We start from the raw sequence: 20,885 nt of genomic DNA on the forward strand, positions 1-20,885 counted from the left end.
CTACTCGGGAGCCTGAGGCAGGAGAACCGCTTGAACCCGAGAGGCGGAGGCTGCAGTGAACCGAGATCACGCCACTGCATTCCAGCCTGGGCAAGCGAGACTCTTGTTAAAAAATTTTTTTCATATAATTGCTGAAAAAATAAATAAGTTTAAATTTGCAAAACCATCCCGTTTTTTCAGACAAACTTAAGGGTCGAGGTCGGAGTCGACCATGTTTCCAAGGTGTGTGGCCACGCCCAGCCAGGTCAGCCCCGCCCCCTGGCCGTCAGGCCCAGCCCCCTTTTGTCAGACCCCGCCCCCAGCCCTGCTGAGCGACCCCGCCAGTCGGGTCCGTCCTGCGGTAAATGCACAACCCGGACGGAAGTGTCTCTCCGACAGCAGATCCGGGCTCGGAGCTCCAGACGCTGGGACAGGTGACTCGGGGGGTTAGCGAGCCGGACGGCCTTGCAGGTGGGGCGGAGGTCCTGAGGAGCTCCTCGAGCGCGGTCGTCCGTGGGCTCCGCGCGCCCCAGAGGGCGAGGCTCCGGCAGCGCGGGGGTTAACTCGAACCGGTCCCAGGCTGCGCGGCGACGTCAGAGTCATTTACATAGCGCTCTTTTGGGTTACGCAGTCGTGGGCGGGGTCTGGAGGTCGCTGCGGACCAATTGCGTGCGTCTATGCAAATAGCGGTCGTGCTGGGGAACTCTGCTCCCGCGGGGTGAGAGTTGGCCGCTCTCCCGCCGAGCTCCCCGCGCATCTTTTCTCCGTGCGCGTCGTCAGGCGTATCGTCTCCGCGTGTCCACCCACAGGCCGCCCGCAGACCACCCCCGCCGCGCGCGGGACACGACGCCCCCCGCAGGACCCGCCCATCAGCCCGGAAACCCCCGAGCTGCTTCTCCCGGAGGCTGATGCCCACCCGGGAGCCCCCAAAGACTCGCGGCTCCCGGGGGCACCTGCAGACTCACCCGCCTGGGCCTGGACCCCCGGTGAGCCTGACCGGGAGGGGGTCCCCAGGCCGGGCCTCTAGGCAAAAGATTTAGTCCCCCCAGTTTGAGGGACTCCGGTTTCCCGGCACCCCGATTTAACTCCAAACCATAATTCCTGTGGCAGCTGCAGGGACTGGCGCCCCGAGGCCTCAAAACCAGCGCCCCCCGCCCTCCGTGCCAGCCCCAGCCGGGACCCCACAAGGCAAAGACCAAGAAGATTGTGTTTGAGGATGAGTTGCTCTCCCAGGCCCTCCTGGGCGCCAAGAAGCCTATTGGAGCCATCCCTAAGGGGCATAAGCCTAGGCCCCACCCAGTGCCCGACTATGAGCTGTGAGTGTCCCCCATGTGATTCTTCATGCCTGGGATCAGGAGAGGGGCACTGAGGCTGGGGCTTTGATAGTTGAATAAGAGTTTACCAAAGAGTAGAAAGAAAAGGATCTCTTGCTGATCAGTAGTGGGATAGCCCCTGTGAATAAGCCACTGCACTCCAGCCTGGGCAACACAGTGAGATCCCGTCTCTGAAAATAAATAAATAAATAGGCCAGGCGCAGTGGCTCATGCCTATAACGCCAGCACTTTGGGAGGCTGAGGCCGGTGGATCACCTGAGGTCAGGAGTTCGAGACCAGCCCGGCCAACATAGTGAAACCCCGTCTCTACTAAAAATACAAAAATTAGCTGGATATGGTGGCGCATGCCTGTAATCCCAGCTACTGAAGAGGCTGAGGTGGGAGAATTGCTTGAACCCGGGAGGTGGAGGTTGCAGTGAGCTGAGATCGCTACACTGCACTCCAGCCTGGACAACAGAGCAAGACTCTATCTCAAAAAATAATGCTAAATAAATTAAAAGAGGGAGAGAAAAGGAACGTTTCTAGTAGGGGCCCAGCAAGGACAAAGAAAAGCAAATTAAACTGACTGGGGGAAAGAGTGGGGTTCTTTACACTCACACTCTGACCCTCTTCAACCTGGTAGTAAGTACCCACCGGTGAGCAGTGAGAGGGAACGGAGCTGCTATGCTGCAGTGTTCCAGGACCAGTACGGAGAGTTCTTGGAGCTCCAGCACGAGGTGGGGTGTGCACAGGCAAAGCTCAGGCAGCTGGAAGCCCTGCTGAGCTCCCTGCCCCCACCCCAAAGCCAGGTCAGCACTAGGAAGAAAGCCCTGCCCCGCAGCCCGTCTGAGTGGCCCGACCCAAGCCTCTGGGACACCCACTGGGTCCAGATTTCCAGGACTCTTTCTCCTCTAGGTTGGCTGGGCGCCGCGACACATGTCTAAGGTCAGCCCTTGAAGTCCCCACTAGATGGGAATTTAGTCTGAGCCTCAGTTTCTCCATCCCTTCTTGAATTCAGCTCTCCCTAAACCCCCTTTCTACTCCTCCCCTTGCAGAAGGAGGCCCAAGTTGCAGCCCGGGTTTGGAGGGAGTTTGAGACGAAGCGAAGGGTGAGTCTTGCATCCCACAGCTTGGTCTTGCACCCCTGAGACTTCTGTGAGGCTAGGGTTCCTGTGCCCAGTTTCTTTTTTTTTTTCCGAAAGAGACAGAATCTCGCTCTGTCACCCAGGCTGGAGTGCAGTGGTATGATCTCAGCTCACTGCAACCTCAGCCTCCCGGGTTCAAGCAGTTCTCCTGCCTCAGCTGGGATCACAGGCACCCACCACCATGCCTGGCAAATTTTTGTATTTGTAGTAGAGACGGGGTTGCACCATGTTGGCCAGGCTGGTCTCGAACTCCTTACCTCAAGTGATCTGCCCACCTCAGCCTCCCAGACTGCTGGGATTACAGGCATGAGCCACCTCGCCCGGCTCACCCGGTTGCCTGTGCCCAGTTTCAAGGAGAGAAAATTGAGGCTCGGAAAATGAAAGGCAGAGAGTTGAGTAGCTTGAAGGCCGCAGGGCAGACTGCTGCAAAGACTTCCGGGTCTCGCCCTGCCTAGGATCCTGGCTTCCTGGATAAGCAGGCTCGCTGCCACTACCTGAAGGGTAAACTGAGGCATCTCAAGACTCAGATCCAGAAATTCGATGACCGAGGAGACAGCGAGGGCTCCGTGTACTTCTAAGTGCCCCTGCAGATGGGCAGAGGGATGCATGCGGATGCAGGTCCCTTGCATTTCTTGGTATCTCTCAGCCTTTCCTCTTGCAGCTCCCCCTACCAGGGGTCGCTTTCTCCTGGATTGCAAATGCCTCTTCAGTTTGGACTCAGCTCTGACAGCCCCTCCTCCAGGAAGGCCTTCCAGGACTTCCTCCTCTGGGTCCTCTAGCTCTGACCCTATAGGGACTCCAGATCTCAACCTGTTCCCTGGAAGTAGGGCCTGCTCTCCATCCCAGTGAAATAAACATGTATTAGACACCTACTGAGTATAATTACTTAACACTTCTGATTTCACTCAGTTGTCACACACAAAAAGTTTTTTGTTTTTGTTTTTGTTTGAGACTGTGTCTCACTCTGTCGCCCAGGCTGGAGTGCAGTGGCACAATCTCGGGTCACTGCAACCTCCGCCTCCCCAGTTCAAGTGATTCTCCTGCCTCAGCCTCCCGAGTAGCTGGGATTACAGACACCTGCCACCACGCCCAACTAATTTTCATATTTTTAGTAGAGACGGAGTTTTACCATGTTGGCCAGGCTGGACTGGAACTCCTGACCTCAAGTGATCCACCCACCTCAGCCCCCAAAAGTGCTAGGATTACAGGTGTGAGCCACCATGCCTGGCTGGGACCAAGAGTTTCTGTGGGTCTAGTAATGGGGACAAGATCGCTAGTGGATGCCAGTCTTGGTAGGGCAGCCTTCTGGAAGATCCAAGGGATGCCATGCTGGGGTCCACCTAAAGGGAGTGGGCTCAGCCTGGGAGCCCTGCAAGAGGCCATGAATGCACCCCAGACAAATGGATTCCTTTTTTTTTTTGAGTCAGAGTCTTACTCTGTCGCCCAGGCTGGGGTGCAGTGGTACCATCTCGGCTCACAGCAACCTCTGCCTCCCAGGTTCAAATGATTCTGCTGCTTCAGCCTCCCGAGTAGCTGAGATTACAGGCACCTCCCACTGCGCCCAGCTAATTTTTGTATTTTTAGTAGAGACAGGGTTTCACCATGTTGGCCAGGCTGGTGTCGAACTCGTGACCTTAAGTGATCCGCCCACCACCTCCTCCCAAAGTGCTGGGGTTACAGGCATGAGCCACCACATCCAGCTGGATTCTTCCACTCTCTGTGTCTCCCTGGGCACTTCAGGACAGCAGCTGACCGCAGTGTGTGGGCACAGTCCATATGCATGGCCTGGGGGGGAGGGTCTTCCAGTGTCCGACCCATCCCAGGCCCTGGCTGTGATAGGTGGGGCCAGTCTCCAGTCTCCCTGTGGGAGCCATGTAACAGCAGACCAGAAACTGTCCTCAGAGTCTCAGTCTCCCAAGGGAGCCCCAGGGGAAAGAAGCAACCAGGAACACCAACTACATGCAGGAGAGACAGTGTCAACCACCAGGCCACCACTATTGTCCTCAAGAAGGCCCTAGTCTGGGGAAGATAGCCCTGAGTCCAGTAAAAGAAGGCTGCACAGCAGAGTCTTAATAGCCAGGGAGGCTCAAGATCTCTTCTTGCAGGAAGGGCCATGTGGGTAGGGTTTTGTAGGAAAAGTAGGAGTTCAGCAGTCAGGCCTTGGACAGACATCCAGATCTGTGGCCTGGGGCCAAACAGCAGGACAGACACCATGGTCTCACTCAACCCTCAGATGTCCTGTGCATTGGATAAATGAGACCTTGCTGTCCAGTTTGACTGGGGTAGACATGGACCCACTAGCTCACAGGACACCATGGAGAGACCCTGACCTAATGCAAAACCCAGTGCAGCCTTCAACGAGAACCTGGTGTCCTCTCCATCCCGCCCCTGCCTCAGTTCTCTTCTGGGAACGTGCCCATGACAGACCCTCACTGACTCCACAGGAGGGGCCTAATCTCTCGTCTTCCAAGGCTTTCTTCAAGATGAACATGGGGAGACTAGGGAGCATTTTGACAAACTGGGGCTGCTTAAGAGCTGAGCACTGGCCCAGCATGCAGCGTGACAGACTTGACTTCTTCCCTTGCTGTTTTCAGGAGGGCACCTTTTTTTCTTTCTTTTTTTTTTTTTTTTGAGACAGTCTCCCTCTGTTGCCCAGACTGGAGTGTAGTGGTGCGATCTCAGCTCACTGCAACCTCCGCCTTCCGGGTTCAAGTGATTCTTGTGCCTCAGCCTCCCGAGTAGCTGGGATTACAGGCTCCTGCCACCACACCTGGCTACAGAAGGGCATCTTTGATGGAGGGCTTGCCTCTGCTTGGCAGGACATCAGAGAGAGGTGCCACCCCCACCACCATTCGGGCCCTTTCTCTCTGCCCCCCTACAGCTCTGGTGCTAAATTCCACAGGTGCCTTTCCCACCACAGAGCTGTGCGTCAGACTCCCGAGGCTGGGACGGGAGAGTCCCTGGTACCCCACATGATTCCGTTTATCAACCCAGTGAAGCCCACATTTCAAAGTCTTGGCCTTGTAGGTCCCTACCTCCCAAACGTCAATCTCTGAAACAGATTTTTAGCTCCATGTGAGAAAAAAAGTTGAAGAAGTCAGATTGACTCAGGCACAAAAGGGGGAAGACTGAGTTCATAGAATTTAAAACACCCAAGGGTTTCAGGTGTGGCTTGATCCAGGGGCTCCAAAGGCATCTTGGGAAATTCATCTTCCATCCTTGGCTCTGCTTTAATTAGATTCTCCCAGTTCCAAATCCCACCGTGGAATCTCACTGGCTAGTTTGGCATCCCAGGCCCTCCATAAACCAGTCGCTGTGGCCCAGGGAATGGTGGTCTCTGACTGGCTCGCCTTACATCATGTGACAGGACTGGCCCCAGAAGTTTCTCCCAAGGACATTAGAGCCCAAACAAGATTAAGGGCCCGGCGGCTCATGCCTATAATCACACCACTTTGGGAGGCCAAGGCAGGTGGATCACCTGTCAGGAGTTCGAGACCAGCCTGGCCAACATAGCAAAACCCCATCTCTAGTTAAAGTACAAAAATCAGCTGAACGTGGTGGTGCGCACCTGTAATCCCAACTACTCAGGAGGCTGAGGCAGGAGAATTGCTCGAACTTGGGAGGCAGAGGTCGCAGTGAGCCAAGATTGCACCACTGCACTCCAGCCCAGGTGAAAGAGCGAAATTCCATCTCAAAAAAAAAAAAAAAAAAAAAAAAGATTAAGAGTTGACCAAAAGAAAATAAGTGAGGCTAGGCGCGGTGGCTCACGCTTGTAATCCAACTTTTGGAGGCCTCAGGTGCATCACCTGAGGTCAGGAGTTCGAGACCAACCTGGTCAACATGGTGAAACCCCGTCTCTACCAAAAATAAAATTAGCTGGGCATCGTGGTGGGTGCCTGTAGTTCCAGGTACTGGGGAGGCTGAGGCAGGAGAATCGCTTGAACCTGTGAGGCGGAGGTTACAGTGAGCCAAGATCGCGCCACTGCACTCCAGCCTGGGTGACGAAGTAGGACTCCGTCTCAAAAGTAAAAAATAAAGACCAGGGAGGCTGTGCAGGTAGGAAATGTCTTTATTATTGGCGTTGAGTCATCATGTAGTGTCTGACATAGGTTACGTGTCCAGAGGATCTGCCTGGCACACGCTAGCTACCCCTGCCCACTGGAGCAGCCCCTCTGGCCGACGCCAGGCCTCTGTCCATCATGCCAGGGAAGCCAACCCCACCATCCCACAAGTTCATGCTTGGGGTACTGAGGGACAAGGCTGTCCTAGGATTGGACCCTCCATCCCGGCCAGGGGTCCTGGGGAGGACGAGGCTGAGGCCTGGATGATCAGTCTCTTTTTGGTTTCATGATCATTTAAAAAACAGAAAAGACAAACATTTCACAGTCTTTAAAAAATAGAAGTCTGAGGAGAGAAGCCAGAGTCCTGGGCCCCGGGAGGCCCCTCGAGGCCTCAGCATTCCCTGTCCCTTGAGGTCTGTCTGCAGGCCTGGCCACAGCACACATGGCCCCGTCATGGTCACTGGCCCGAGCCGTAGGGCCAGTTGAAGGTACTCCCCGACAGCAGCATGTCTCTGATCAGTGTCTCAATGGGTGTCTTCCCCACCAGGCGCATGAAGAACAGCTGGGAGATGAGGGAGGCAGGGACCGCACGCAGGGCGGGGAGCCGCAGCAGCAGGCGCCCAAAGCGCTGGGGCTGGGACGGGTACTGCGCCCGCACATACTCGGTGAGGGCCACCTGCGCCTTCTCCTGCAGGCTCTCCACGTGGGCCGGGTCCGAGAGGCCACAGGCGTCTAGGGGAACAAAGGCAAGTCAGACAGGGTGGGAGGCAGCCAGAGAACACAGAGCCCACAGGGGTGACTAGGGGACGCCACTCGCCACTGTCGGTAAGAACAGGGGGCCGGGCGTGATGGCTCACGGCCACAGTCCCAGCACTTTGGGAGGCCAAGGCAGGAGCATCATTTAAGGCCAGGATCTGAGACCAGCCAGGGCAACATAGTATGATCCCTTCTCTACAAAAACAAATTAGCTGGGGCTGGGCACAGTAGCTCACGCCTGTAATCCCAGCACTTTGGGAGGCTGAGGCAGGTGGATCACTTGAGGTCAGGAGTTCAAGACCAGCCTGGCCAACATGATGAAACTCCGTCTCTACTAAAAGTAAGAATAATTAGCCGGGCATGGTAGTGCGTGCCTGTAGTTCCAGCTACTCGGAAGGCTAATGGGAGGATCGCTTGAGCCTGGGAGGCGGAGGTTGCAGTGAGCCGAGATCGTGCCACTGCACTCCAGCCTGGGCAACAGAGAGAGACCCTGTCTCAAAATAAATAAAAAATAAAAATTAGTCCGGTGTGATGGCACATGCCTGTAGTCCCAGCTCCTCAGGGGGAGGCTGAGGTGGGAGGATCTCTTGAGCCCAGAGTTTGAGGCTACAGTGACCCATGATCATAGCACAGCCTGGGCGACAGAGTAAGACCCTGTCTCAAAAACAACAAAACAAAACAAAACAGGAGACAGGAAGGGGGTGATGGGACCCTGGGATGCAAATGGGACTATCTAAGACCGTGTCGATCCTCCAGAGATAGTGAGGTGTTCTCATCTAACCAGTAACACAGGGGTGCAGGCAGTGATGTTTCAAGGGTGGCTGACACCCAACTCATGCCTTTGGCAGGGAGACAGGTTCTATTTTTTTTCTTTAAGATGGAGTCTCACACTGTTGCCCAGGCTGAAGTGCAGTGGCACGATCTCACTGCAACCTCCGTCTCCGGGTTCAAGTGATTCTCCTGCCTCAGCCTCACAAGTAGCTGGCATTACAGGCACACTCCACCACGCCTAGCTAATTTTTGTATTTTTAGTAGAGACAGGTTTTGCTATGTTGGCCAGGCTGGTCTTGAACTCCTGACCTCAAGCAATCTCCCCACCTCGGCCTCCCAAAGTGCTGGGATTACAGGGCCACCGGCCTGCCCAAGGAGATAGGTTCTAAGGAAGCTCGCAGGGAAGGTGGGGCTGGGAAGGGAATTTGACGAGGGAGACAGAGCCCAGAAGGGCCTGTGGTGTGAGAGAACGTGGCAGCCTCTAGAGAGAGACCCAAGAAGATGGGAAGCCAAGAAGAAATCTTCTGGGAAGGCCAGGCGCGGTGGCTCATGCCTGTAATCCCAGCACTTTGGGAGGCTGAGGCAGGCGGATCACGAGGTCAGGAGTTCGAGATCAGCCTGACCAACATGATGAAACCCCGTCTCTACTAAAAACACAAAAATTAGCCGGGCATGGTAACACGTGCCTGTAATCCCAGCTAGGAGGGTGAGGCAGGAGAATAGCTTGAACCAGGGAGGTGGAGGTTGCAGTGAGCCAAGATCGTGCTACTGCACTCCAGCCTGGGCGACAGAGTGAGACTCTGTCTCAAAAAAAAAAAAAAAAAAAAGAAATCTTCTGGGAAAACAATAAATAAAGCCATATTTATTGATTTTTGAGACGCGGTCTCTGTTGCGCAGGCTCGAGTGCAGTGGGAAAATCAGAGCTCACTGGAGCCTCGAACTCCTGGGCTCAAGTGGTTCTCCCAACTCTGCTTCCCCAAGTGCAGTGATTACAGGCCTGAGCCACCTTGCAGGCCCAAAATCACATATATCAAATGAAAGCCACCTCCCAGAGTAGCCTGGAGCTGGTTCCTAGCCCCAAAGATACCTCTGATGGGATCTAGAGGCTTCCAGTAGGTTACATAACTCCCAGGAGACAGGCTGGAGAGATCTTTGTCTAAAGGCATGGTGGCTTATGCCTGTAATCCTAGCACTTTGGGTGGCTGAGGCAGGACTGGTTGCGCCCAGGAGCTCAAGACCAGCCTAGGCAACATGGTGAGACCACGTCTCTACAGAAAACTTTTTTAAAAAAATTAGCCGGGAATGGTGGTGCACGCCTGTGGTCCCAGCTACTCAAGAGGCTGAGGTTGGAGGGAGGATTGCTTGAGCCCTGGAGATCAAGGCTGCAGTGAACCATGTTCGGACAACTGCACTCCAGCCTGGGTGACAGGGTGAGACCCAGTCTCAAAAAATAGAAATACAAATAAAAAAATAAAAGTGGAAAAAAAAAAGGCTGGCTGTACCGCCAGTCGCTGGAATAAGATGGGCTACCACTGCTAGACAGTTGATGGTTAAGAAGGTTCTGGGGTTGCCCCGCCCCTCAATGGGAGGGGCCTCCGGGCCACGCCCCTACCCAGATCCCTACAACCCTGGCTACCTGGAGGTTGCCCTGGGAGCCCAGTGGGGGCCTGAGGGGGCCAGAACCAGGGGGTCAGGTCCTTCCCTCCCACGTCCCCCCAACCTTGTGCTATCAGTGCTCACTGAGCGTGAAGAGCCCTTTGGTGAGGGAGTAGGGGTCTCAGGGAGCCTGGGAACAGGAAGAGGGGTCTGGGGTCTGGGCCCTGGTCCTGGCCCAGCCTTGGGTCTGGGGTCCGGGGTTCAGAGTTCTCCGAGAGTCTTGGGATCACGGAGTGGGGGTGTCACAGTGTCACACTGCTTACATCACCCCTCTATAGCCACCCATGAGCGTTCACTCACGGCGCGTGCAGGGCGCCAGGCCTAGGGGGCGAGTGGGGCGCTATGGGGGCCGGAGTCTGGGTCCAGGCCACCCTCCTCCTAACCTCCCTTGGGTCCCCCCATCCCGCGGCCCCCTTCGGAGCGTGGCTCACCGGGCGTGAAGAGCGCGATGGCCTTGAGGCAGCCGTACTCGGCCGAGTCGACCTGCAGGCGACCCAGCTTGTCCACCTGCTCCTGGAAGGCGCGCACCTGGTCCATGAAGGCCACGGCGCGCTCGGCGGCCATAGGAGCGGCGTGGAGGCCGGCGGCGGCCAGTAGCGGCGCCGTGTGCAGGGGCAGCGCCGCCTGCGCCGCGTTCAACACGAAGAGCTCGCTCCAGCTCAGGCGCAGCAGCGCCACCTGGTCGGCCACCGGCAGCTCGGGGAAGAAGGGCGCGTGGCGCGCCCACTCCACGGTGCTGAAGAGCAGCCGCGCTGCCAGCTCGCACACGTTGTCGATGCCCAGCACCGCGCCCGCCGCGCCGCCCCCTGCGCCGAAGCGTCCGGCCGCCGCAGGGTAGGGCTCAGCGCGCAGCAGCTGCGCGATCAGTTCGGACACCGGCTGCCCCGGGAAGAGGTCTCCGCCGCTCGCCACCGCCGCCAGCGCCGAGCCCGGGGGGCTGCCCGAGGAGGCAGCCACGGCGCCAGGCAGCGAGTGTGGGATGCGGCCGCGCTGCACCGCTGCGGGAGGCGGGGACAGGAGGGACATGGGGGCGGGAGGGGAGGCGGGGGGGGGGGCGGCCAGCAGGAAACGGGGGAGGGACAGCAGATGGGGGAGGGGAGGGTGGGGCACAGAAGGCCGGGAGGAGTGGAGATTGGAGAGACAGAAAGGGGAGCGAGGGGTATAGAGAGAGGAGAGGGCCGGAAGAGGGGGGAAGGAATGAGGGGCCAAGTAGGTGCCCATAGAGACATGGGGCAGGGAGCAGGTAGGGAAGGACAAGGCAGGAAAAGTAGGGAGAATAACGGGGAAGGGAGACAAAAGTCATCAAGGGGTCACTCAGGCCCTCCCCTCCAAAGCCCCCAAGCCCAGCCTTTCCCAGAATGCCCAACCCCACCCCATGAGCACCAGGCTGGTTAGAAAGTCAGAGTCCAGGAGTCCCTGTCCAGGTCCAGCCACCACCTCCCATCCCCAGCTCCTGGGGACAAGGAGGAGCATCTAATAAACCTTTTGGAGCCTCCTAACAGATAGTCATGGGGTTCCCAGAGCTGAGGATGGGCCATGGAGGACTTGGGGACCCTGGCCAGCTTGGTCCCCAAAGCAAGAAATCAATACCCACCCAGCACTGGCTCTCTCCTATGGAACAGGGATCATTTCTCTACCTTCCATCCCGCTACCCACCAGATGGTGACCCCTGAGGGCCGGTCTGGGTCCCTGCAGAGGCTACAGTGCAGGGAAGGGTTGGGGGGGGGACCTACAGTAGGGAGGGGTCCCGGGGGGGGGCCATCACAGGTCCTCAGTAAACATTAGCCGCCATCAGTAGCCTTGCTTATGAAGCAGGGAGGCCCTGCTGCTGGCTTGGGCACGTCTGCAGTGACCAGGTGGGTGAGAAAAGGGAAACTGAGGCATGAAGAGGAAGAGAGTTGGCCGTGTGCCTGCCTGGCTTGTGCCGGGGTGGGCGGGATGGCAGGGCTGACTGGGCTGGTTGCCAGCAGACTAATTAATGAGCTTTAATGAGCTGGCATGCCCCATCTCATCACCTCCGTGAACTCCAGGTCAACTCTGTAGAGCAAACACCGGAGGGGAACGCAGGCAGAAGCTGGGGGCGAACAGAGCTGAGCAGAGAAGCCAGGGCATGGGGTTGAAGCCCGCTCCAAGGGGTCCCTGAGTCTGAGTCAACTGTCAAATGGGGATAGGTGGACGGGGCCCAAAAGTGGTTCCCCGGTCCTCCAGGAAGCTTCTTCCCCCTTTGTTCACTGGGTTGTGAGCAACCACCACTCCCTCACATGGCCACATTCCCACCCCAGGGCCTTTGAACTTTTTCTTTTTCTTTTTTCCCTCCCTCCCTTCCTTCTTTCCTTTCCATTCTTCCTCTCTCTCTCTCTCCCTCTCTCTCTTTCTCTCTCTCTTTTTGAGATGGAGTTCTGCTCTGTCACCAGGCTAGAGTGCAGTGGCACGATCTCAGCTCACTGCAGCCTCCGACTCCGGGGTTCGAGTGATTCTCCTGCCTCAGCCTCCCAAGTAGCTGGAATTAGAGGCACCTGCCACCACACCCGGCTAATTTTTGTATTTTTAGTAGAGACGGGGTTTCACCATGTTGGCCAGGATGGTCTCAATCTCCTGACCTCGTGATCCGCCCGCCTCGGCCTCCCAAAGTGCTGGGATTATAGGCGTGAGCCTCCGCGCCCGGCCGGCCTTTGCACTTTCTGTTCACTCTTCCCCAAACCCTTCCCCAGCTCTTCAGCCCAGACTGTGGAAGTTCAAATCCCAATCACAACTCTGTCGCTCTCTGAAAAATGGCCTCACCAATCTGCTGTGTGCCTCAGTTTCCTCATGTGTAAAATGCAGACAGTCGCTCCCATTTGCAAGCCCAGCACTTTGGGAGGCTGAGGCAGGAAGATCGCTTGAGCCCAGGAGTTCGAGACCAGCCTGGGCAACATAGCGAGACCCCGTCTCTACAAAAAATTAAGAAATTAGCCCAGCATGGTAGCGAATGCCTGTAATCTCAGCTACTCAGGAGGCTGAGGTGGGAGAATCACTTCAACCCAGGAGTTTAAGGCTGCAGTGAGCTATGATCGCACCACTGCACTCCAGCCTGGGTGACAGAGTGAGACCCCGTCTCAAAAAATGATGATGTCACCAATCACTGAATTAAATGAGAATCTATATAACTTAAAATAATGCCTGCCATATAGGAAAGGTAATTACATGGTAATTCAAGCCAAGGACCATTTATTGAACACCTACTGTCTACCAAGCCCTGGTCTACGCGCTGGGGAACAAGACAGACAAAAATACCTGCCCACAGGGAATGGACATTCTGGGTGTAGGCAAATTACAGAACAAAGCAGGTGGCGTCAAATACAGGGGAATCAGGAGGGCTTCCCTGAGGAGGTGATGTTTGGGCAAACCTTGAAGGCAAGGTTAGGGAGGGAGCCATGTACAGACCTGGAAAAAGTGCACTCCAGGCAGAGGGAACAGCCCGTGCAAAGGCCCCGAGGCAGGACTGTGCTTAAAGCATGAGCTGTCATCATAAATATTTCCACCCAAGGCTTTTGGAGACTTCCGGCGAGGCTGTTTGCTCTGAGGCCATGACTTGAGATATATGAGGATTTTAGGTAAAATAGACAAGTAGAGGCAAAATCCATGTTATGGGGGCAGGGACAAGAAAGTTACCCCCAAACTTAAAAGGGCCACAGGGAGTGATCAGTTTTAAAAGAAAGCCCCTCAGCTGCCTCTCTCAGCTTCTCCCACCAAGGCCTAGACCAAAAAACAATAGCTTTAGGCCAAGTATGGTGGCTCATTCCTGTAATCCCAGTAGTTTGGGAGGCCAAGGTGGGAGGACCGCTTAAAGCTAGGAGTTCGAGACCAGCCTGGGCAACATAGTGGGACACTGTCTCTAGAAAATAAAAAAAGCAGCCGGGTGGGGTGGCTCATGCCTATAATCCGAGCACTTTGGGAGGCTGAGGCGAGCGGATCACCTGGGGTCAGGAGTTGGAGACTCCAGCCTGGCCAACATGGTGAAACACCATCTCTATTAAAAATACAAAAATTAGGCCAGGCGTGGTGACTCATGCCTGTAATCCCAACACTTTGGGAGGCCGAGGCGGGCAGATCACGAGATCAGGAGATCAAGACCATCCTGGCCAACATAGTGAAACTCCATCTCTATTAAAAATACAAAAATTAGCTGGGCGTGGTGGCGTGTGCCTGCAATCCCAGCTACTCAGGAGGCTGAGGCAGGAGAATCGCTTGAATCAGGGAGTCAGGAGGTTGCAGTGAGCCGAGATTGCGCCACAGCACTCCAGCCTGACAACAGAGCGAGACTCTGTCTCAAAAATAAAACAAAACAAAATACAAAAATTAGCTGGGCGTGCCGGTCGCGGTGGCTCACGCCTGTAATCCCAGCACTTTGGGATGCTGAGGCGGGCACATCACGAGGTCAGGAGATCGAGACCATCCTGGCTAACATGGTGAAACCCCGTCTCTACTAAAAATACAAAAAATTATCCGGGCGAGATGGCAGGCGCCTGTAGTCCCAGCTACTGGGGAGGCTGAGGCAGGAGAATGGCATGAACCCATGGGGCGGAGCCTGCAGTGAGCCGAGATCATGCCACTGCACTCCAGCCTGGGCAACAGAGCAAGGCTCCGTCTCAAAAAAAAAAAAAATTAGCTGGCCCGTATCTGTAGTCCCAGCTACTTGGGAGGCAGAGGCAGGACAATCACTTGAACCCGGGAGGCGGAGGCTGCAGTGAGCTGAGATCACACCACTGCACTCCAGCCAGGAAGATGGAGCCGGACTCCATCTCAAAAAAAATAATAATAATAAAAATAAATAAAGAAAATAAGGAAAAAAAACTTCAAAGCAGGAGAGGCTCAGGTTAGACACTAGAAAGAACTGCTGGCCTTGACCACGACACAGTCCCTAGAGGAACCTGAAACCCAGCACAGGAGATCTCATCCAACAGGCTAGATTCTATTCCTGAACCCCAGAAATCCATGCGGAAATCTCTGGGTTCTACTTGAATTCTAAGGGGGTTTGGCAGAGTTCTAGGCCCAGCGGCCCAGAATACGCCTGTCCACCCGGGTCCCCTGAGCAGAGACAGCTGGGCCTCGCTCTTGCTCCCAGCGCCCGGGGTCAGGAGAAAGGGTAAGCTGCCCTTTGCCTTAATCGGGCAGAGTTCCTGCCTTGGGCAAACAAAAAGCATGGGTGACGGGTGGAGGAGAAGCAAATCAAATAAAAAAAAAAAAAAAATCCTTGTTCAGAAAGTGGTGGCCGCGCTAGCAGACAAGAGGTCACCAAGGTGTCAGGGCCAGGGAACTGGCCTCTGAGGCTGGAGTCGGGGGTAATTGGGGAAGGCAGCTCCTGCAAGAGAATGGGGCTGGGGAAAGTCCCTTGTGGGGGCGTCCCTGGCCTCTTCAGCTCCACGGCAGCAACCAGGGGGCCACGGATCCTAATTGGATTCCTCCAGCCTAGGGCCAGACTGCAGCCCACGGGATCAAGGGATCAGTGGTAATGAGGTTAGCAGGCGCCAGCCCCCACCCCGTGAGGCACCCAGACCCCTGTGAAAGGGACGGGAAAAAGGGAGGAAGAAGCTGTTTGTTCACCCCGGCTCCAGCTGCTGTGATCGTCCCCAGTGTGTCCCCAGCATGTACTCACCCTCCTTCCTCATGCCTACCCGGAAGCACTTCTTGAGACGGCAGTACTGGCACTGGTTCCGGTGGTGCTGGTCGATCTGACAGTCACGGTTGGACCTGGGGGCACACAGAAGCCAAGGCTCCCTGAGACCCCCATATCCTCCTCCCCGAAGCAGCCTATGAGCCGCCTTTGGAGGCTGCCCCTCAGAAATACTAGTAGGGGCCCTCTAGACTGGGGAAGTAGCCCCAAAGGGATACAGGAGCTCAGCTTGCAGGTCTGCAAACCAGACAGGATAACCCGGATGAGTGGTGATGGATGAAGAGGAATCTGTGGAAAAGCAGATGAGCACCCCAGGGAGGGCACATTGGCATGGGTTTTGAAGGATGAATAGGAATTCTCCAGGTGAATGGAGGGGTGATCCCAGAGAGAGGGTACAGCCAGAGCAAAAGGGTTGAAATACACAAATATGGAGGCCTAAAGGGTTTCATTTGATTTGGTCACTGTCAGGCTGAGCAGGGTCATTGTCCCCAAAATGATGTGAAGGCAGAGAGGACATGGTCAGAGAGCTGGACTTCGTGAATTAACTAGGGGTCAGGCCAGGGGCTAGTGGTCTATGGGGTCATAGCATTGTGCGGCTCCAGCATTATCACCCGTACAATGCCCACACCAAGGAATGAGTAAGTAAACAAAGTCACTCTGGTCCTCTGCCCTGAAGGCCCCACACCTATGCTCTTCTGAGAGGACCACCCAACCCCTACGCAAGCCGGAGATTTTCCTGGTCAGCCCTCAGTGAATGCCGTTGCCTCTTGCAGGGATGAGACAGGTGGCCCCACCCTGAGAGGTGGTGAGCTCCCCGTCCTGGGTCAGCCCCAAGCAGGAAGGTCCAGGCCTTATTCTTCAAATGTCCCCAGAGCCTTCTCCCCCTGGCCCCTGCCCTTGGACTCCCCTGGTCTCTTGCCACCAGGAGCTGGGGTCTCTCCAAGGCCTGGGCCTGGAGCAACAACCCGTGGGGTTCCAGCTGGACACCCAGGGGACACACAGAGACAGTCACAGAGTAGAACCATCAGTTAAGGGATTTAAACAGATGCATTTCTGCGGTGGCTCACGCCTGTGATCCCAGCACTTCGGGAGGCGGGGGAGGGCGGATCACCTGAGGTCAGTTCAAGACCAGCCTGGCCAACATGGTGAAACCCCGTCTCTACTAAAAATACAAAAATGAGCTGGGCGTGGTGGTGCATGCCTGTAATCCCAGCTACTTGGGAGGCTGAGGAAGGAGAATCGTTTGAACTGGGGAGATGGAGGTTGCAGTGAGCCAAAATTGACCCACTGCATTCCAGCCAGGGCAACAGAGTGAGACTCTGTCTAAAAAAAAAAAGGCTGGGTGCAGTGGCTCATGCCTGTAATCCCAGCACTTTGGGAGGCCGAGGCGGGCAGATCACCTGAGGTTGGGAGTTTGAGACCAGCCTGAACAACATAGAGAAAACCCGTCTCTACTAAAAATACAAAATTAGCCAGGCGTGGTGGCGCATGCCTGTAATCCCAGCTATTTGGGAGGCTGAGGCAGGAGAATTGCTTGAACCCGGGAGGCAGAGGTTGCAGTGAGTCGAGATCACGCCATAGCACTCCAGCCTGGGCAACAAGAGTGAAACTCCGTCTCAAAAACAAAACAAAACAAAACAGATGAATCTCAGCTGCAGACACCCAGCCCTGCCCCTCAGGTGGTGACTGCCCCACTGAGCCTCGGTTTCCTCATCTGAAAATGGGAGGCCAGATAATGCCCTATATGGGATGGACTGGGTCAGAGGGGTTCATGGGGGACAGTGTCAAGACCCAGACCCCAGCCAGAGAACCCAACTTAGGAAAGCTGAGGATCTGCGCCCACTCCCCTCCAACCCCCCCTCCGCCACTGCCTGGGTCCTGCAGCACCAGCCGCTGAGCCCCTGGGAAGAGGCCCCACTAGGGCAGAGGGAGCTCAGGCAGAACCAGAACAAAGCCCAGTGGCTGGGTGGTGGGAGGATCCAGGGCAGCCGGGTGGAAACGGCCTGGCCTGGGGCAGCCCTGCAGGCAGGCAGAGGCCCAGCTCAGGGGCCCCTGACCTCAGGGGAGGCCCTGAACCTTCAGTCTCAACTTCCCCAGCTGTGGAATTGGGACAGATCCATCCCTCCAAGGAGGGAAACAGTTAAGTTCTTCCTGTTATCCCACCTAAAGAGTGCAAGCTTTTTTGCCCAACCCCATGGCCCAACTCAGCGTCCTCCCTGGGCTTCTGGCCTCCAGTCCAATTTGATCAGAGCCCTCCCCTGCTCACACACCCTCTATGGCTCCCCATTACCCTCAGCCAGCATTTCAGGCCTACCTAGCTCTGACTTCTCCCATGGCTGCACAGTCCCCTCTTATAGCACAGCTCCCCCAGTCTGCCACTAAATGTTTTGTCTGGACCACACTCTGGCATGCCCCTGTGGCCTTTCTTCCATCTGCCAACTCCATGCTTCAAGGCTTATGTCCCCTAGCCTCCTCCAGGCAGCCCTCTCTGACCTCCAGGCAGAGTCTCTGCTCTCTCCCTGGGACCCCAGATCCCACAGGCTTGGGGCATCTGTCTCACTGTGTCTCCTCCAGACTGGGGGCTTCTCAGGAGCTAGACTTGGAGCTGGGGTCTCTCTGGAGGGGCTGGCATCAAATCACCCAGGCTGGGCCCCAGCGAGACCCTGCTAAATCCATTTGAAGCTCAGAATGGAATGGTGATTTCACCAGATCACACAACTCACACAGCACAAACCTGCCAGCTCCAAGCAAGGCCCCCCCGACCCGAAATTGGTGCTCCCTGACCCCACCCTCAGGAAGCTCCTGGGACCCCAAAACTGCCTGAGCCCCCCTCCCTTACCCTCCCTAAAGACATGACCAGAGAGCAGGCGGTTTTCCAGCAGCAAGAATGAGGCCAAAGTCTAGTGGCCCACTTTGTGCTGGAGGAGGGAGCAAGGCAGCTCTGCCACACATGGCCACACCAGGCCAGCCCTGACCCGGGACCTGGGGCCAAACTCCACCCTCGGGTACCTGGGGCCCTATTTGGTGGCCTCAGCCAACAAGCCTTCCATCAGCCGTTCTCCCTAGGGACACCCCGATCCGAACTCAGCGATCCCCACCCTAGCCCCACAGTTCCCCCACAGTGCCCCCAACTCGGGCAGGGTCCCTCCATGTCCAACGCAAAGCAGACACCAGGACCTCTCTCTGGGCCTTTGGGCCTCTGTTTTGTGCAGCTGGGAAATGAGACTGTCTAGACCGGCTCTACAGAGACCCTGCATGTTCCTGGGACGCAGAGTAGGGGCTTATAAACGGACAGATCAGATGCTCGCCCGGGAACGCTGAGAAAAGAACTCCCGGGCTGTACAACCCCGATCGCTTTCCCTGGGGACCTTCCGCCAGAACAGCTAGCAAGGCCACGCCCTGCCAGAGAGGTCTCCGACCTGGGACAGCCCAGGGCTCCTGCTCGGAAACGTTTCACTCCCTGCCCGTCTCAGAGACACCCAAAGTTTAAGGGATTTTTCCAGGAGCCCCGGGTCTGCACCCATCCCTGGGGGAGGGGACGTTTCAGTCAATTCCGGTGGCCCTGCCGGCCTTCCAGTGGCGATTTCCGGTGACCCAAGGCCCAGACTGAGCCCAGAGGGGTTCCCCGAGATAGGCAAGCCCAGCTCCCACCCCCACCCCCACCGCTGGGCCCCTCATGCGAAGGAGGCCGCCCCGTGCCACCCCAGCCTCCCTCCGTCTGCCGCCTCCGCAGCCACAGCGACTTTGGAAGTGATATTTGACCCCAAGGGCGCGCCGTATCGATCCGCGCGGCCGCAGACAATGGCCCCTGGACGCTGCGAGCTCCACGGTCCAAGTTCCACGTTGATTCCCTCGAGGGCATCCCGCGCGCCGGGATCCCCGAGAACGGGTGCCCTGGGGTTGGGTTACCACCCCTGACAGCACCCCTACCCCCACCCCAGCGCGGAGATGACCCCTCCCCAGAGAAAAGCGGGGGGAAGGAGAAGCAAGTAACTGGGGCAAAAGCCTCCAGGGACCACCTGATGGGGGGGAACCTGCAACGATGTAGTGCCGACTGTATACACAATCCCAGCCATGGAATGCGGGAGGAGGGTGCTGTGCCCCTATCTCAGAGTGGGCAGTGGAGGCCCAGGGAAGGTCAGCGCCAGGCCCAAGGTGACCGAGCAGGTCAGAGATCCGCCCCAGGTCGGGGCGGGGTGCACGGCGGCGGCGCGCGGATGGGGGGCTCACCGGCAGGTGTAGCTGAGGTTGCGGCGGATGCTCCGCTTGAAAAAGCTCTTGCAGCCCTCGCAGGTGAAGACACCGTAATGCTTGCCGCTCGATTTGTCCCCGCACACCACGCAGTCCACCTGCAGCCCCGGCCGCTCCTCGTCGCCCGGCTCGGCGTCGCTGGCGGCACCGGGGGGCGAGGCCGAGTCGTCCTCGGCCGCGCGCGGGTAGCCGCCCGCCTTGTCCACGCCGTTCGTGTCGCCGCCGGGGCCGCCCCAGCCGCCGGTCACCATGGCCATAGCCCCAGGGCAGCGGGGCCGGGGCGCCCCCACCGCGCTTTTCCCTCCGGGCACCCCTCTCGGCCCGGGGGACCCTACGCGGCGCGCATTCGGCCCCGGCGCGCGGGGGGCACGGGCTGCACCCCGCAAAAAAGTTTTGCAGCAACTTCCTGCGGCCGGTCCGCGCGCCCGGGCGGAACTGGTCGGGCCGGTTCCAGGCCAACTTTCCCACGCGTGCGCGGGGCCGGGCCCGGGGCCGGGAGGGGCGCGCTAGAGGCGCGGGCCGGGGACCCCGAGGACTCGCGTCCCGCCGCCCTGGGGCCCCGGCGGGGGCGCGCGGGCCATGGCCCGGCCCGAGCCGCGCAGGGGGCGTCCTCTGGCCTGGCCGCCGCTGGCCCGGGGGCTGCGGCCAACTCAGCGGGCCGCCATCCGAGCGCGGGAGGCCGGGGGGAAAGTTTGGCCGCAAGTTGCGCGGCCGCCCGTGGCGGGGGGGGAGGGGCGGCGGGTGCGCGCCCGGGCTGATCGCCGCGCCCCCTGGGTCCCCCGGCGCCCGCGGCTGCCGCTCCGGGCCTGCAGGGCCGCTGGGCCGGCGCCTCTGGAGCTGCCGCCCCCGCTGCGGCCGCTCCTGCCTGGTCTGGGCCTGCGCCTGGGCCCAAGCCTCGCTCTCGCCGCCGCCACCGCCACCGACCCCGCGCGCCGGCCTCGCGCTGCGGCCGGTTTGACACACAGCGTTCCATTCGCGGGGCGGGCGGGGGGCGGGGGCGGGGGCAGGGGCGCGCGCCGCGGGCTGGGGGCGGGCGCTCGTTGCCCCGGCGACGGCCGCCCTTATAAGGGCATGGGTGGCCGCGCGCGGCGCCGGGCGAACGGGCCGGCGGGAGGGACGGGGGCCGAGCGCGGGGCCGCGGGGCCTGACCCTCCCCCGCCTCCCTCTGCCCCTCCCCCTCGCACCCCCGCCCTCGCCCTGGCCTGGCTCCAGCCTTAACCCCTGCCGGGCCGCGGCGGGAGCCTCAGCCGCGCCTGCCCTCTGCCCTTCCTTGAGCCTCGCCAAGATGTCTCTCCAAGGC

General features: G+C 58.0%; 2 protein-coding genes across 6 annotated transcripts; one reads left to right on the top strand and one right to left on the bottom strand.

Moving 5' to 3' along the window:
- Positions 1-284: 284 nt before the first annotated feature.
- Positions 285-3,309, top strand: OCEL1 (occludin/ELL domain containing 1). Of its 5 annotated transcripts, none has more exons than XM_063719330.1 (7): positions 295-413; positions 789-965; positions 1,090-1,295; positions 1,936-2,101; positions 2,208-2,237; positions 2,348-2,401; positions 2,893-3,309. In XM_063719330.1, exons 1-7 carry the CDS (start codon positions 345-347, stop codon positions 3,013-3,015), a joined length of 825 nt encoding a protein of 274 aa, XP_063575400.1. In that variant the 5' UTR covers positions 295-344; the 3' UTR covers positions 3,016-3,309. The 5 variants fall into 5 exon arrangements, with proteins under 5 accessions (XP_024092932.3, XP_063575400.1, XP_054395870.2 ...); XM_063719331.1 differs by having other exon boundaries at positions 302-413; positions 3,099-3,309; XM_024237164.3 differs by lacking the exon at positions 2,208-2,237 and having other exon boundaries at positions 285-413.
- A 3,179-nt stretch (positions 3,310-6,488) lies between these two features.
- NR2F6 (nuclear receptor subfamily 2 group F member 6) lies at positions 6,489-20,543 on the bottom strand. Its single transcript, XM_024237700.3, has 4 exons — positions 19,565-20,543; positions 15,317-15,411; positions 10,113-10,679; positions 6,489-7,230 (listed from the first exon to the last, which is right to left on the bottom strand). Exons 1-4 carry the CDS (start codon positions 19,840-19,842, stop codon positions 6,956-6,958), a joined length of 1,215 nt encoding a protein of 404 aa, XP_024093468.1. The 5' UTR covers positions 19,843-20,543; the 3' UTR covers positions 6,489-6,955.
- Between the last annotated feature and the right edge of the window lie 342 nt (positions 20,544-20,885).

Source organism: Pongo abelii, chromosome 20, assembly GCF_028885655.2.
Source record: "Pongo abelii isolate AG06213 chromosome 20, NHGRI_mPonAbe1-v2.0_pri, whole genome shotgun sequence".
Taxonomy (NCBI): Eukaryota; Metazoa; Chordata; class Mammalia; order Primates; family Hominidae; genus Pongo; species Pongo abelii.